The 17,776-nt window shown below is 40.9% G+C and overlaps 1 protein-coding gene across 2 annotated transcripts in view; it reads right to left on the reverse strand.

The window, feature by feature from the left end:
- The window catches only part of trrap (transformation/transcription domain-associated protein), a 109,273-nt gene that overhangs the window by 25,969 nt on the left and 65,528 nt on the right, over positions 1 to 17,776 (reverse strand). For both annotated transcript variants that reach the window (XM_034119319.1, XM_034119320.1), the window contains exons 58-64: positions 14,535 to 14,726; positions 11,038 to 11,233; positions 9,796 to 9,914; positions 9,556 to 9,702; positions 8,060 to 8,160; positions 5,700 to 5,901; positions 2,430 to 2,591 (exon numbers count right to left, since the gene is read on the reverse strand). In XM_034119319.1, the coding sequence (XP_033975210.1) occupies positions 2,430 to 2,591; positions 5,700 to 5,901; positions 8,060 to 8,160; positions 9,556 to 9,702; positions 9,796 to 9,914; positions 11,038 to 11,233; positions 14,535 to 14,726 (1,119 nt within the window). The remainder of the gene's footprint in view (positions 1 to 2,429; positions 2,592 to 5,699; positions 5,902 to 8,059; positions 8,161 to 9,555; positions 9,703 to 9,795; positions 9,915 to 11,037; positions 11,234 to 14,534; positions 14,727 to 17,776) is intronic.

The raw sequence follows: 17,776 nt of genomic DNA on the forward strand, positions 1-17,776 counted from the left end.
AGAGTCAGGAGTACCGGGGCGTTCTGTGTGGCGGCTAACGGCAGCATTAAAGATGAAAGAGGAAGGGAGGCAGAGAGGAAGAGGAGGAACCAGAGATCAACCCGCTAATGGGAAGATAAGAAATGTCATATTTTGGCACAGCTGAAGTGGGGAGAGGGTGAGCAGTAGACAGCGAGAGAGGCTGGGTGAGATACTACGATAACTTCTGATTCATCTCCCCGCCTGCCCCCGGGCGCTTGTCTTCTCACCTTCATCAATATTTCAATTTTTTTTAAACATCCCGCCGCCATAGAGAAACTGTAAATAATTCAGACGGGAAGGCAGAGACAAAGCCTGCCGTGCATTAAGATGTGGTTTACCCTTTAGATGGGGAAGAAGATGGAGGAAGAAGAAAGACGTGTCAACCTTTTAACCTCAACTCATTACAGGGTGACGAGGAAGACCAGAGGAAGGACGGGTTTCTCTATAGAGGGAAAATCTCTACAGTCACCCATTGACATTCATTCATAAATATGTAGAAAGGCAGGTGCTGGTTATCTCACTCCGCTGTAACAAAGAGGTCACACCTTTGAGCCTTGGAACAACCATGGGTGTTTCTCAATCGCGAGTACGCTTGCTTGGTAGCATGTCTTCCGAGTCACTTCCTTCAGAAGCTAGGCAAGAATCCTTCCTGGCATTCGGAAAACGAAGAGTGGAACAGGCTAGCAAGTGTGCGTCATATGAGAGGCCCCGCCTTACATTTTCCGCCACAGATTTGGGGAAATTGGTCCGTGCGCAAAGCATTGTGGGGATTTTAAGGACGCGAAGTCTACTCATGTGCAGCCTCGAAATTTCCCCCAAACCAAGGACGCGGCCTCGGTGGAATTCCAAGTATGCTGGACATTGGAACGGTCCTGCTGCGCCACTTGATGACGTAGCATCCTTGAAATATTGGCTTGGAAGCCAATATCCTCGCGATTGAGAAACGGCCCATGTGTCCTAGTTAAAGGTTCTCCAGATGGATCAATCCCCACACAAGATGAATGGCAAAGATAAAAACACAACTGCAAATTATTCAGTATGTTTTACCAGTGTTTATTTATTTCAATGCAAAGTTGAATTAAGCTTGTTTGTCAATGAACTTATCGAACCATCAGCGGGATGCTTCCTCTTTATCTGAATGCTAAAATGTTGAGAGGAATTCCTAAATAAAACATGATAAACGTTCTATCTATACCATCTTTTTATGAGTCTTATTCAATAAGAGCTGCGCGATATGGGGCAGAAAAATGCGATAATGATGTCAAATATCAAAAAATAAACCAATTTAAGAACTCAGTTGTGTTTTTCCACTGCTTTTATACATATAATAAAAATATAATAACAAATTACTTGCTTTAAAAAAATGTTTTCCAACATTCCAACTGACACAAAAAATAATATATATAAATACACATGTATATGAAAACGCCATTTTCTACTCTTTCATCTAAGTGTGTGGATCTGATGTATTATTGCCTTGCGATGGACATTGTGATGAGATTGCAGTGTAAAATGGCAGGAAATTGCGATAGAAAATGCGTTATATATGTGGTAATGCCTCCTGTCTCACCCTCTCTGTCTATCCATACAAAACCACCAGTGAGCAGGTGAATACACCAAGTTAAAACACCACTAACTCCACCACAAGCTCCAGTGTACGCCCACCACCAATAATGAATACAACATGTCAATAATAAAAACCTTGCAATTGGCTCCTACAGTGTTTCTCTACTATATGTTGTGCAGCATTACATCCACCTCTTACTGTACATTTCGCACTTGTATTTCAAAACCGCTTCTCTCTTCTCTCAACCCTCCCCCCCACCTCTCTCTCTCTCTCTTTCTCATCCTCTCCACTATATTCCTGCTCTGCTGAGAGGACGATTGTTTGCTTTAGCACACTACACTTTGAAGATCACCCTCTTCAAATTGTGCGGAAATAATACTCCATTAAGCAAAGCAAATTAGTCTTCGGTTTAATTACCAGCTCTGTTCCTGCAGTGCGGGTGTGTACCATATTAACTTTATAATCATTTCTTGAACAAATAATTTAAAAAGCAATTCGCCGGGGGGGGACTGATGGAAGCCAATGAATGGCTGTAAAAGGGACAGTGAGAGAATCTGAATGCTTCCTTTGGTAAATAGGAAGCAGGGGAGAGGCCACTTTGGCGTGAATGCAGTTCGTTTATGTTGATTAGAAAGACGTGCATGGGCACTAATGCACACACAGCGGCCTCATGTGTTGCCCCAAATGGATTAAAAAATTAAATTAAAAAGCAACAAAGGGGAGATTACTTTTCAATGCTGTGTTTTAATTGATAAAGTGTTGAAAATCAGGGCCAAGAGCGTTTTTGGCTTAAGCGTAATGGACATCTAGATCTGTTTATGTGATTTTGTGAAAGCCTCACCTGGCTGATTAAGTTGAGCAGAGGTTTTCCTTCTGATCCCACCAGGCAGGTCAGGAGCTGCGGTATCCATGCCAACCACTGGATAGGCGGGACCCCGATGCAGTATTTGTCCACAGCGTCCGCTAAAGTGTTCTTGTCATCGAAGCTGAGCAGCCACAACACCTACAGATGAAGGGAGAAGACACAATTGTGTGAGAAAGGAAAGGAAGGATACTCATTTTCGGACTAGTCCTTGTGACGTTAGCGCGTTTCGTTCCACACTGCTTTGGAGTATTTTGACAAATATTGCAATTGCCATATGATTTGCAAAATTAAAAGGGACTGATTCGTTTTAAAAGATTATTATCCATTTCCATTACAAAATATATTAAAATGATCATGATGTGTGTTTTTTTTAAGAGGATCTTAACCAGTCAAGGATTTTGATGGAGGTCAGTGGAAAAGCGTTTGTAGGTTGGGACTTCTCTTCACATTGCACTAGTCAAAATTGCGAATTCGATAACGTTTTGATGAATTGTGCAGCCCTATACAACACTTCAGTCCGGTTATCGGGGTATGCACCTCTGGTTTGTTTGGAATATTGAATAAAACCATAGCCAAAAGCCCTTGAACTCTTAGCAAACAAGGAAACATGGAGTTTTGTTTGGTAATTAATTGCACATGGAGCCCCATACTGACACCCACTTGTGATATGAATGAAAGGAATAAACAACCGCAGCTCTCAAGGAAGTATCATTAACATGTTCTAAAAATGTCTCAACAGAGTAAAATACTTTTAGACACCATGTATAAAGAGGTAAGGTCTCTATCATCCATCAGACCCTCACTGCCCCCCCTCTGGCTCCGTCACAGCAGGAGAGCAGAAACATCCTGGCATCGTCTCTCTGATCAAAGCAGAGCCAATGTGGAGGTGTGCATCTACATCATGATGACTACATTAACCCCACTCGAACCCCCCAGGCTCTCTACACAGACTGTGTATAATTACTGATAATGACCGGGCATCTCACTTCACCCCCCCAGGAGTTAGCACTGCCAACCGGGCCTGCCAGCACATTACCAGGGTGGGGGAGGGGCTCCAAAATAAACATTTAACTGGGATGTGAAGCTGGTGGTGGCTTTTATTAGAGCAGATAATGGTAGTGATGCGTTCACATGTATTATTAACCAAGCCTGAGTCTTAGAGGAAGCTGCTCTGTGGATGAGTCCCTCTAATCTGACTGTACTATGACTTAGAAATCAGAGTCCCAGCAGGCAGTGGAGTCTTAGATTCTTCCAGCTCATAGATAAATAATGTAAGAAGATATCCAGTTTGCTAAAGTGTTCTAATAAAGCAAAAACTAATTTGCGATAATTTGTCCACTGGTGGATTGTATTAAAGTACTTTTACTCAAGTTCTGAACTTAAGTACACTTTGTATGTTACCATATACCAGTTACTTTATAGAATCAGATTATTAGCCAATTCAAAATACAATTAAACCAATATATAATCATATCGACAGTACTCCATCCTATCACCCAATCATATTACATGTTTTTATTTATTAAAAAGTAACTATGAGGGTTTAATAAATGTAGGAGGGAAAAGTATAACTACGTGTGCCTCTGAAATGCAGTAGAGCAGACGTATAAAGTAGTATAACATGAAAATGTGTAAGTACAATTATGTCAAAATAGTACTTACGTAAAATCGCTTTCCACCACTGTTTTTACTTTTAAATATCTGGTTACTTCTTCCACCACTGTAATTTCTTAAATGTTGTGCTCTGATCATCGGATATCAAGGATAACTTATCCTACAGCAGGTCTTTACCAACTCTCAGTGATTGTACTGTTATGTTTGTAGTTTGTTTTTCATGTATTGTATCGTAACTATAAGAGCAACTAAAGGTCTTTCTGTTAACCTCTGTAAAGACTGGAGGGTTTTTATGTGTGTGTGTGTGTGTGTGTGTGTGCGTGTGTGTGTGTGTGTGTGTGTGAGAAGGTGGGCTGCTTGTTAGCAAGGATCCCCCTCTTTAGCTCCCACACAGGGCTTCATCAACTGGTAAGTATGGCAGCACGGGTCTGACTGCTAGAGAAAGGTCAGTCCTTGTAGAGGGTCGACAGATTGAAGTATCAGGGGAGGCTATAATGGCGCGTTTCCACTACACCATTCCATTAGTCTGTTAAACCCCCCCCCCCCCCCACTGCATGAGGACGGCCTTCACTCCTCCATTGATCTGCCGTGGGAACACATCACACCGTCCAGGTGCACCTGTAATGAATCACTGCTCTCTTCCTGTACCTGTGGCCCAATCTGAGGAGGGGGAAACATAATTTCTGTCCCCTCATCAGAAATAATAATGTGCAAACTGGAGGGGGTTTGGGAAGTAGGGAATTTAAAGTGACTATACCTGAAAAATGTGGATCACATCACTTTGGTTTTGAGGCCTTTAAACTGGCTTTCTGTCTGTCAAAAAATGACCTTAAAATACTACAGTGGGTTTTTAAAGCACTGAATAGTTAAGGGCCAAAATACTGTGAGGACTTACCATGGAAAAGCATAGTTTAGTTTTTATGCTCCATATATTTCAAACAAACTCCCGGAAAATGTACACTGCACTGTAAATTGTATTCTTGTTTTTCATACCCGTCTTATTTTATTTTAACTTGTTCTAATGTGTATTCTCTTGGCATTTTAAAGACTGTTTTAAATGCATTTAAAAGTAATTTTATAATGTCTTCCATTTGTCTTAAAGCACTTTGAACTGCCTAATTGTTGAAATATGCTGTAGAAATAATCTTGCCTCGCCTTGATTGAGGCTATTAGTTGCAGGATTGTTTGTTGACATGCTAGTTTTAGAAGCAAACACCACCAAAAACACACATCTCATTCATAAATCCTCAACATCTGAGGACAAGAGATAAATAAATACCAGTGGTTATCTTTTACCATACGTCTTCACATTCTGCCTACCTCATCCTTGTAAATGTTATCTATAATGTTATTTTAATAATCAGTTCATATAGGATTAGATTAGTATCATGACTGTCTAGTTTTATACTTGTGTGTTTCCTGCTGAAGTTTGCAAATGGTTGACAAAAGCATTGATGCTACAGTGCCACTTCGACATGTAAATATGCAGTTTGGCTGACAATATAATTACTACTTTCTACTGAACTACTTCTATACTCTTGGCTGACTTGACGAATGTCTCTTATGCTGGTGTCTGTGTTTGTACTAAGTGTAATGGATCCCTGACACCCTCTTTCCCAGGTCCCTCCTCACCTTTGCCAGGTATTTGCGGGACTTGCTCTCGTTCTGGTGGCGGCAGGCGTGCAGGTAGCAGGTGATGGCGGAGACCCCGAGGTGGAGCTGCCGGTCTTTGACGAAGATGTTCTCCAGGTAATCCCCCCACATGGCCCAGGCCTTCACCAGGACGTCGTGCATCTGAACCGCCGCCGAAAAGGCTTTATTGGCCTCCTCTGACCTGAGGGACGGAGAGAAGCGTTAGAGAGGGAGGGACAGACAGACAAGTGAAGGGCAAAGGGAGGAAGGAGACAAGGTAGGATTGGGTGGAAGTGAAATCAGAAAAAAAAGAGGGGTTGGAGGAGATGGATGCATAACTTGCAGAGAGGGGGGAGGAAGGAGCGAAAGAAAAGGAGAAAGATGAAGTGTGGGAGAAACAGATTATGATGATCACATTCTGAATGATGTACTACACATCAATAAGCACCATATTTCCTTTGCTGTAAACTTCAAAGTTTACAAAGTGAGCGTTTAACCCAGCATGAATTAATGTCACCGAGGCGTCTTCCTGTGTTGGAGTTGAACCTAACGCCATCATACTGTGCAGATCAATCCATGTAATGCTGGGCGACATTATAGGAGCTTAACGTGTTCTCAGGAACGACAGCGGCAGCAAGGTGAAAAGAATCGCACATTTCTATTGGTATAAATCACTTTAAGAACTACAATCTTGTGCAATAAACCTGCACTTGTATTTCGAAAAAAAAACATACATTTTTATAATACCTCAACACCTTACTTATGTCATTTTCTTTAAATTGCTATTACTCATTTTTAAGCCATGGATATGTACTACTTATTCTATTTCTTCTCTATATTTAACAAGTTAACTTATTAAATATAACTGCTTGCCTTTTTTTACCTGCTGTGCCATTTTCGCGTGACACTGTAACTGTACCAGCTGATAAAAGTAAGAATATTTTGGGATTTGTTTTTGTCTTGGTACAGCAATCTAGAAGTCGCACTTTGAATATTGGATTCAGAAAATAGCAAGCGAGAAATAGACACAGGAAATGTGGCAGGAGACCCCGGGGGTTTGACTGTTCGTTTATGCTGACAGTGAAATATATTCCGGATCATCAGCGGTTTTCACCACAGCTCCTAACCTCACTTTGGCACGCAATCTGAATAATTGTAGTACACCTTTCAGCCTTTGATTAATAAATAAGATGCACCCTGCAGTCGGGAACAGGAGATGTCGACGAGCAACAGTTGGGAAATGGAGCTCAGATTTTAGGAGTGCTTCCAAAACTCCTCTCTGGATTACTTTACGGTGACATCTCTCCCCAGCCAATCAATTAAAAAGTGTTATTATAAAAGGCATTTTGGCATATGATTAAGAAATGGGAGTTTGATTGCTATGGGAGTGAGAGCCGGGACCCCGCGGTAATACTTAATGGGGTTTCCTCCGTCACTGTTGAAGTACATTAACAGTTTCTACTACCCGGCTCAACAGGAGCACCGGCACCCAGCAGACTGTCAAATCTCTGACACCCGTTTAATTGAATGATCCCAAAACCCTTTGCACATGTGGTTGCACACGCACACAGCCTCTCCCAAGCCCTCACCCCCACTCTGCTGTTAATTCTCCCCCGGTGTAGGGGAAACTTAATGATTGCAATAAACCCTGCTGAGGTGGAGGCAAGTTCTGCTGATCGCGGAGATTCCTGCAAATTGCCTCGAGCAAATTATTGAGCCGCATATACATTTAATAAGCCTTCCTTAATTTGTCTTTCACCCCTCAGGAAGACATGTCACCTCAAAAGTTGACGGGTGTAAAGGGGGCGCTGAAGGGGAAAAGGGTGTTGTGGGTGTGCATGGCCTAGCCCTGCAGCAGAAAACACATCTAAACAACGTCACAGGGGGTTACCTAGCGATGCATTCTCAGAGGTGAGTTGGCTTGAGGCAAGAAGTGGTGATTAAATATAAAAATATAAAAACACACACACAGTGTTAAGGGACCACTGACACAGTTTGAGGTTGAAGAAAAAGTAGGACAGGAGGACAGGTACAAAAAAACTAAACTAGGTAGACTCAAATGTCATGATGTCCACTGATAAGTTCAAACTCAATGAGAATTATTTAAAAAGACATGTTATGCTCCTTTCAGGTGTATATCAGTATGTAGTGTCTCTGCTGTGACATGTCTCCATGCTTTAATGTTCAAAAAGCTCTTTATTTTTCTCATACTGCCTGTGCTGCAGCACCTCTTTTCACCCTCTGTCTGAAACCAGAGCCCAGTCTGCTCTGATTGGTTAGCTGGCCGGCTCTGTTGTGATTGGTCAACCGCTTAGATAAGATAGTCAAAAAGAAGACAGCTGGAGCACAGATGGACGTACTTGTTGATTTGTGCCAGGAACATGCCCTTCAGAGCGTAGAACTCAGCAGTCATCTCCTTGGTGAAGTACTTCAGGTTGGTCGACTCGATCACCTCCAAACCCTTAAAATACAAACAAACAGAAGTTTAACTTCACACCGAACTCCAGCAAAGAAACTGTTGTCGTCACAGGGGAGAGGAGAATCGCGCAAAAAAAAAAGATACCTTTCCGATTTGGACAGGGCCATAATCACAGGTGAAAAACAAACAGTCTGCTCGGTGTTCATTAAGAAGTAAGAAAAGAGGTGTTAAGGGAACTAAACTTCCATTATGGTGAGCCTCTGATTAGGTGTCCCCTATGTGCTGCCGTGACAAACGATGTGTAGCCGGAGAGAGAGGAGCAGAGGAGATGAGATAGAAAAGAGAAAGGGAGAGAGAGAAGAGTGTCTACTGGCACTTTTAATGACTTGTGGTGTGCTGAACTGCTTCTATTAATCAGAGTACTCCATGGGCTTAAGAGCAAGCTCCTGAGTTACACTCTCTTATAAGTCTCCCTGCTATAAGTTGTCACCTAGAGCCTTCCCCCAAACACTCCCTACTACCTCACCCACTCCGAGTACCGCTAACTACGCCTGCAGCAGAATCAACACAAGTCCTTAAATCACACTAAATTCATAAAATGTGTTGTTTTTCTTCAGTAGATATTTCAAATTGAATCAGGGTCCAAGCAGCTGCACTGCATTATGGTGAAGGTGTTGCATGGGCACGATATATTTATCATGTTTGGAACAGCCGTAATTAGATTGGTACAAACTCCGTGGAGAGTGATTTTGCTAATAAAATATTTAATGAGTTACTTACAAGCTTATAAAACCGAGAGTGATTTTAAACATGACAAACACACTCGTTAACACACTGGCATTTGTAAAGTGTTATTAATTATGAGTTCCACCAAACAACCCTGGGGCTTAAATGTATTGAGGCTACAACTATTGCCGTTGTTATGGAAAGTATTCTGAATAAACATGTTTTCATTAGCAAAGCATCATATAAGGGTTTTAATTAGGACGGCAGAAGGAATAGAAATTGTAATATGGACTAGTGCTGTACTCAAATTGCAGTAGGAGCAATATTTAGTGAAGTCAAAATACGCTTTCAATGAGGTATTGTGGAGATGGCTATAAACGGCGGAGTTAATAACATTTTTGAATGACACCAATCTTTAAAAAAATCAATAATCATAGTAATAAAAATGTTTAATTTTCCCCGATGTCGCAAATCATATCGGCATTGCTGTATCAGTCAATTTATATTTGCAATCATTTTTTTTCCTGAATTGTGTAGCCCTACTTTTAATGCCTGTAAATGCATGTATATTCACTGCAATGGTCAAACACATAAATAAACAAATAAACAAACAAACAAGTTAGCAAGTAAGATAGCAAGTAAGTAAGCAAATAAATGTGATTCTCTAATTGAAAGTATATATTATAGTCGAGTAGAGAGTTCCCACTGTACCTGCATGCACTCGTTCTTGCCCATGACGCCCGCCAGCTGCAGGTAACATTTGACCTGCTGTCTGATCTTCTGGAAGCAGTCCACGATGGGCACGGTGGGAATGGTGTGGATACGACTCAGAATATCCAGCGCCACATTCACCAGACCCTGGGGGGGGGGGGGATCAAAAACACAATTATAACAGGATCTAAGAACGATACAGTTTGAAGGTTAGGATTCACATTTATTCTGAACCAGTACCTGTTTGCGTCCGATCTTTCCGTACTGAATGATAGCAGAGGCCGAGGCGTGAACTCCCAGCATGGCGTTGTTGTTGTTTGGATCGTGCTGTGTGTTCGTCTCATACGCCGTCACTATGGCTATTAGACAAACACATAAACAATGGTTAAATGATCGAGATGTCAGAATTGAGAAAGTTAGCAAATAGAAGTTAAGCATGTACAAAACTGGGGATTTTCTAGTTCTCTGAAAGCTGTCGTAACGCAGAGGAGGGCATCGGGGACACTGAACGTATTGAACAATAAATGGGCCATGGTGGTGATTTTCATCAAGAAAACTCCATTTCACTTCAACATAAGTTTGAAGGCTGTCACGTAGAAATGAAGTGATTTTTTTATTGGTGCTGCTTCGGTGCGAGTTGGAGCTCAAGTTGCTTGAGACATCACATTTTGCAGTGGCTGCGTCTGCGAATGGGTTCAAAGTCACTGCGGGAGAGAGCACTGAGCAAGGTAAATATGAGAGTGTGTGTGTGTGTCAGTGTGTGTGTGTCAGTATGTGTTATGTCCTGCAGCAAAGAGGGAGTGCTTTAGCGAGCTGACATTTTGGAAATGCAGAGAGACCCTGAGGGGGTTCTGCAACTCGTGGCCTTTTAAAGAAGACTTCTTCCTGGAACTAGTGGAAGCAGCACTCTGAGGAAGTGTCTGCATTAAGTTGTCATTAACGTACAATGAGTAAAAAGTCATGTGTGTGTGTCTGTGTCTGTGTGTCTGTGTGTGTGTGTGTGTGTGTGTGTGTGTGTGTGTGTGTGTGTGTGTGTGTGTGTGGTACCTTGTATGGAAAATGGTATCATACTAAGGGAGCATTTAAAGTTCACCATCTGTTCTATGTCTCTCAACAGGTAGCAACAAATGTCCTAAATGAGTCGTAAATAGGGTTAGGGATATTTAGTGTTGTAAGGTTAATGGTCTTGTCCTTTTGTGGAGTGTACATGTTTCTCCATTTGCTCGAAGATGTGTTTTAAAGAATCCTATATATAGTATGTTTATATTTTCTGTTTGTCATTGCCCCCCCTCTTTTATTCTTGGTGTGAAAATGTGGATATAAGACCCTCTGCAGACCTTCTGACTTTTGTACTTCGCTGCAGACTGCTTGACACTCTGTAACGATTTACCTTCTTGCAAGAATAAACTCCGTAAAAGACCGTCTTCATTTCAGTATAACGGAAAGGTTTCCGGTTTGTCTCAGTAAGTTTCCACCACATACCTTGGTAGTGGTGCTGGCGCCACATGAAGATGCTGCTCCAGTGGGACAGGTCGTCGGACACGATGGGCAGGCGGTTCCTCCAGGTCTTCACCACCGTCTTCATGTCGTGGAGGCTGGTGTTTCGGCCCAGGTTCGCCGGCTGCAGCCCCGAATTAATCTGAGCCGCTTCCTGCAGCTCGATGATCTGCTGCGCCGCCTGAAGGGGAAAATAAAGTACAAAAAAAATCAGCGCTTGACCATTTTATAGTCTTAATATAGTGTCTGGGTGACTTGACCACACTCACTTGACTCCAAACTTTTATGATCCATGCAAGGTGGCTGAATTACAGCTGAATGCTTCGTATGCTTGCAAAGGCTAGCTTTTTTTATTTACAGTTAACATTTGGTGTTCCCAGACAAAGATCTGGTCCAGACTGTGTGCCATCTGCACTTCATCTTGGTAATGTTTTGTCAACATAGAAATGTACGCTGCAAGCCAAAATGATCACCGTCCATCTGCTGTCAGACAGAGACTGGTCACTTAGATATCTCATGGTGTGTTGCTGATACCGCTTTGCTTGCAATATGTTACAAATACTATGTTTTTTTTAGAGCAAAGTAAGTATTTAATTTGATTTAATAATAAAAAAAAGATGGAAAACTTGGACTTGCAGTTTAAAAAAAAAGGTTTTTACATTCCATTTCTTTTATTCTATTATAATTATTATCAATAGCCGCGTTCACACCGGAGTACTTTTCCCCGTACTTTTCGCGTTTAGTTCCGTTAGTACCCCTTAACTTTTACCCCCATTTTTAGTGCCTGCTGAGAGATGGTACTTTCCTGGGGGAAAAAAGTGCCCTAGTTCTGATTGGCTGGGCGAATTGCAAACCACGCCCCGTAAAACTCTGAAATGTTTTGTAGAGCCGCCATTTTATTATCCTCGCATTAGCATTATTAGCATTAGCATTAGCATTCGCCCAGCGCACAGACGCAGAGACTAACTTATGGCTAACTTATAATTATGGCTAACTTATAATAGATACCTCTCTTATTCTGTAAAAACACCAGAATTTTCCTACGGGGATCAACAAAGGTCTATCTTAACTTAACATGTTTGGAGTGTGGCTATAGTTAAGGGACGGAGGAACACAGATGGTGTAAGAGATGTAAAGAACAAGGATTAGGAGGTATATAGAAGGAAGAAGAAGAAAGGTAATAGCAAGAAAGACAGAGTGTGACTGTAATGGATCAAATGACTTGTGTGGTAAAAGCATCAAAAGCATCAAAACAAAAGTAAAAGGCAGAAAGAAATGGGTGAGAAAAAGAGGACTGTTACTGTCGGGGTAATGACAGAAATGAAGACTAAACATGATGCTCGGCTTCAGACTCAACAATCCTGCTGCTGAAAGCCTGCACAAACGAGATGGATCAAAGAAACCAAAACAAATGTACCTCTCCGGAAACCTCTCTAACATTACCCGGAGAAACAGCAATGCCTTCATAGCCCCCTTCTAACGAAACATATTTACCATTATTCTTAACTTTTTTGGACTAATTTTTAGGACAATTTGATTGAATGTGTGTTAAAAGAAACCCAAACACACAACATCATTAAAAAAACAGTCGATATGATTTTATGCCACATAAATAATTTGGAGTGGAAAATCTTTCTACGTTAATTCAATATCTATATATCCATATAATATGGAGAAATGTGAAAATGATAAGCGAGGGCTTCTATCTCACCCCATGAAAAAGAAAGCCTCATTGATTGGCCCAAAGCCGCTTTGTGAACATATAATCAATCATTCCATTATAACTGCTCATCAATCAATATTAATGCCGAGCCTCGTCATCGATCGCGCGGCTGATAATCCGTTGATCGTCAGTCACTGCTAAGAGCTGGGATTTGATGATAACTTGATCCAAATGCTTTCTGAACCCTCCTGTATTTGCAGAGTCCGGGCTTCTCGTTCTCCGAGGCTCATGAAGCCGTGAATGTGAGATGTAGAGAGTTTGGGGGTTGGAGATTTACAACCGGCCGCTCGGCTGGGTGGAGGAATAAATAGCTTGTTTTCTTTCGGTGAGGGTAAATAACTGGACTGCACACACGCACACAATAAGAAAAGAAAGTAGTCACCCCAATTCAAATACCCATTTTGAAAAGATAAATGTAGTGAATCGGAGCGGTGCTGAAGACTTAACCCCCCTTTTGCTCCGGAGTCAAATCTCCCAAAACAAAATTAATTAGGCAATACAATATTTTTCACAATTATCTGTTAATATCAGCTGATGGCCCGTTTCTAACCCTTATTCAGAGCGTCCCATTCATCATGTAAATGTAATTCTGCTGCAGGTATTTAATCAAATGGTATCTGATGGCAGGGAAGTAATTACAGCTATTCTAAACTAACTCTTTCTTCCCTCCTCCTCCTCCTCCACGTCGTCTCTCTCTTCTGTTCACTCTACCTTTTTCAATTTTCTCCTTTTTCATCTTTGCCCCTGTCTATTGTAATCTCTCCGGGGGGACTCAAAGAGGCTTAAAGGGTTTTTGATTTTTTTTTTTTAATCATCCATCTACAATTTTTACAAAATGAAGTGCGAGAGGGAGGCATTATTGGCGTTACTCAACGACTTCTCCGGGCTACTGATGATCTTTGACAACTCTTCACACTGACCCCTACACACTCTCACACACACACCAGAGGTAACACCGTCTGTAGTCACATATGTACAGCTGACTGAAGCTCCTTCTTTGAGGTGCAGGCTGTAAAAACAGTTCTAAGCTTTGGGACACTTCAGGACTTCACAGGAACTGACATCACTTTTCGTAATCATAGTTTGGTATTAGCATCTTTTTGCCGAAAATAATAAGAATAATAAACATTAAGAAAATAATTCGAAAAAAATATATAATAATAATAGTAAAAAAAATTATAAATAATAATTCAAATAATACAAAAAAATTCTAATTACAAAAAATAATAATAATACAAAAAAAATTAAGTTGCATTTCGTTTTTTTGTGAAACCCCTTTTGGTTAATCTGATGTTCCTAAACTGCTCTGTTTTTTCAACAGACCCTGAATATATGCATGTACTATAAAATACAAAATGAACACTTATATCTGTTTTCTAGACTAAAAACAGGTATATTTGATCCTATAAGCAAAGAAATACAAATATAATGCAACTTTAAAGTAATATTTTGGATTAAGGCTGAAGTTGCTTTAAAGATTGAACCCAAAAGAATGGTGAAAAAAATATTTGAATATAATGTTTTGGCAGTGGAAATTGTTGTCTCGAATGACTAATTATGGTAGTGCATTTGAATGATACCAGAGGGTTAAGTCAACATAAAAACGAAACACAGTCCACGCAGAGTCCGGAAAGGACCAAACATAAGAACAGAACAAATCACACACACATCTCAAGTATAAACGAAAGCCAATGTAAAAAGATATGTCTTCAGTTGTTTTTTTAAAAGCTTCTACAGAGACAGCAGAGCGGGTACTGACCTGCAGCAGCGGCGTGTGCACGTGGGACACGATGTGCGGCAGCCGCCTCCACTCTCGGATGGCCAGGCTGGAGGCCATCTCCACCAGCCGCTCGATGAAGTTCAGCTGCTGCTCCTCCGGGTGGCAGATGGCCAGGTAGCCGCGGTGCATGTTCACCTTCCACGCCATCTCCTTAGGACAGCTCAGCTCCACCTGAAACACAACCAGAATGTTAATATACCAGGGTTACGGTGAGATGATTCATAAGAATACAGCTGCTAACGGAAATTCAAAGATTCAAAGGTTTTATTGTCATATGCACAAAGATGCAGTGTAGACATTCTTCTGACCTGAACATATATAATAAAATACAAAAATTAAGCAAAAAGTCTGTATATACGTCAATAGAATATGGGATATGTACAAGAGCAGAATATGAAATTAAATAATGTAAATTAAGACTAAATTAAATACGGTTTATAGCGGTGATATTTATATAAATTAGTATATTGCAAGATGACAACAGGAATGTTTATCTATATTTATTATTTAAATGGAAGTTTTGCTAGTGTATATTTATCTGAGGAGCATACACAGGGTATATGCAGGAATCCTGAAGTCAAATGTAAGACCTTTTAAGACCTTTTTTAAGACCCTTTCCATACATTTTAAGACCTCATCGCCACTTGGAGTTTTAACCGGTTACATTGGCGACACACTTTACCTCACATTGACTATACACAGTATTGATTGTCCTTCCTCCTTATCTTCCAACCATTTGGACGCAAACTTGCATTTCCCCATAACGATGTTGTTTAACAACCGGCGTAAACGGACCTTCGCGCGCTATCAAGCAGTGAGCGTGCGATGTCCTGTTCAGATGACGTCAAATCCAACGGGATGCCATAAATAAACTACACAGAATCACACTGCACACCTACGCAATGATTACATTCAGGCAGACTGTAGAATACAACCTCTTTGGACAATTTATATACTTATTGAAAACAAGCTACAAAATGTAATACCTTGGAAAATGCCCTTTAATACTTTTTAATAGCCTTCATTTTCACTAAATTGATTTATCAACTTTTAATACTTTTTAAGACCCCGCGGACACCCTGATAAATGTGCTGTGATTTCTTGACCCTGCAGCACATCCAGAGCCGATTCCTTTTTACACCCGATTGGCCAGACTCTTTGTCCCCAAGGTGATAAAATAGCACACTATTCTTTCCACTTGTCTCTTTTCCCTGTTATTTATTTATCTTTCTGTATTTTATGTGCACGTACTACTTCTGTTGGTTGTAAATACTTTTTGGTTTGTAAACATGTCTGGTATGCACCGTGAAAAATGATAGTTTTAAAAAGTTTAGCAAGAGTCCAATTTCTTTGTTTCTCTCATCAGTCTTTTCACCTATTCTCCCATCTGCAGTCTTTATGCAATTCAGTTGTAATTGTGTTTGCAAACAACAGCTTAATCTTGCTTTTCTAGGATATAAAGCAATCCATACTGGTAGTAGCACACAGGATAGAGATCAAATATTGACAGGACAAACACTCTAATATATAATAATGAAGTCATTATACAGGTTTTTCAAATAATTGTTTTGTTTTGATCAAAAGTTTTGTATCTATGTTGTGTTGTTGGATATTAGCTGTACATTTCCATTTAAATAAAAACCTTAATCACTGGCGGACAGTAGATGCTAGTTGCAGCTAGAAAAGATTAACACTAAAACTGATACACAGTTGTTGTTGTGTTTTCCGGTGCGTGTTTGTCCGCATGATGTCAAGCAGACACATTCTTCACAGCGCTGGGAGTGTGGTCGTTTTAATTAAATGAAAACATCCGAGGGGAAAGGGCCTATCACACTTCCCTTGCATAATTTAGCACAAACACACAATATCGTTGTTTGCAATTCCTTCTCTGAATGGTTTCAGCAGGACTTTTGTGCTAATGACAAATCAACCTGACGAGTCTGACACGCAGGCGGAGCAGAGGAAAAGGCTCGGCTATTGATTAAAACCCTGAGTGCATTAACAATAAACAAACAATAGCCTGGAGGAAGCTGCTTTGTCACCTGCAGTTTGTGGTTATAGGTTAAAGGAGAGAAAGACAAGAGTGATAAGAGGGGGAAACCGGTAGAAATGAAATCAAATGAGAAGGCATATAGCGTGCTTGTGTGAACCTGTAAATGTCGAGTGCCAGTGTTATGTCAGAAATGTATAGTACGGGTCCCCAGCACATAGAAACTGCCTCAATTAACAGTGTTGCATTAATTAGCATATGCAGACAATAGGAGAGAAAAAAGGGCTTGGCTGATTTGGGCAATTTTGGGGTGGTTTTTTAGGATGTTGAATCAATTTCTGACATTTAAAAGGATCAAAAATGTCATTTTGAGTCCCATATAAATTTAAAATAGACCCAAAATCATCAAAATCAGCCCACTGGGAGTACGAACATGGCCACTTTCTGATTCAAGCTGCCATTTTTTATCTTGAAAATGTCAGGAATTGAATCAACACCATGAATAACATCTAAAACCACACCAAAAGTGTCCAAATCGGCCAAACCATTTTAAAACTATTGTCTGCATATGCTAATTAATGCTAATCTTATGCTAATTGTGCAAAGTGCCCAACATATACAAGTTAGCATCTGGCAGTTTCTATGTGCTGGGGACCCGTACGATACATTTCTAACAGTAAACTTTGGTGTACGCTACATTTCCGGGTTCTCAATAGGACTGGCAAACAGACTAATATGTGAGTGTTTGCGTATGCTCTTCCGATGCCAGAGAGAATTACAGTTATAGGTCGGAGCACACTTATCAGGAGGTGACACTTGATGAATATCCTGGAGACAGAGCTGCCCTTATCAAGAGGAAGCTTTAATTGAAAGGGGGGACATTTGGACTTTCTCTCAGAGCTCGTGAGCGGCGACTGAAAGCCTCGCTCCCCTCCTCTCCATAAAACAAATCACCCCGCAGCAGATGCCCGGGTAATTATTCAGTCGCACAGTTGTCGTAAATATTAACGGCTAAAACCAGAACTGCGGAGCGAGGGATGGAAGAGGAAAGTAGAGGAGGTAGTACTGACAAAAAGAAGAGACAAAAGAAAGAAATGGCTACACAGAAGGAGGAAGGAATGAAACATGGAGGTAAAGCGGAGTTGCTGCTGCCATCCAGACAATTTAATTAGGTGTCACCTCAGGACAGAGCGGCTCAATGGATTGGTTCCAAGTCTCCTCGAAAGAGCAA

Source organism: Trematomus bernacchii, unplaced genomic scaffold (genome assembly GCF_902827165.1).
Source record: "Trematomus bernacchii unplaced genomic scaffold, fTreBer1.1, whole genome shotgun sequence".
Classification (NCBI taxonomy): domain Eukaryota; kingdom Metazoa; phylum Chordata; class Actinopteri; order Perciformes; family Nototheniidae; genus Trematomus; species Trematomus bernacchii.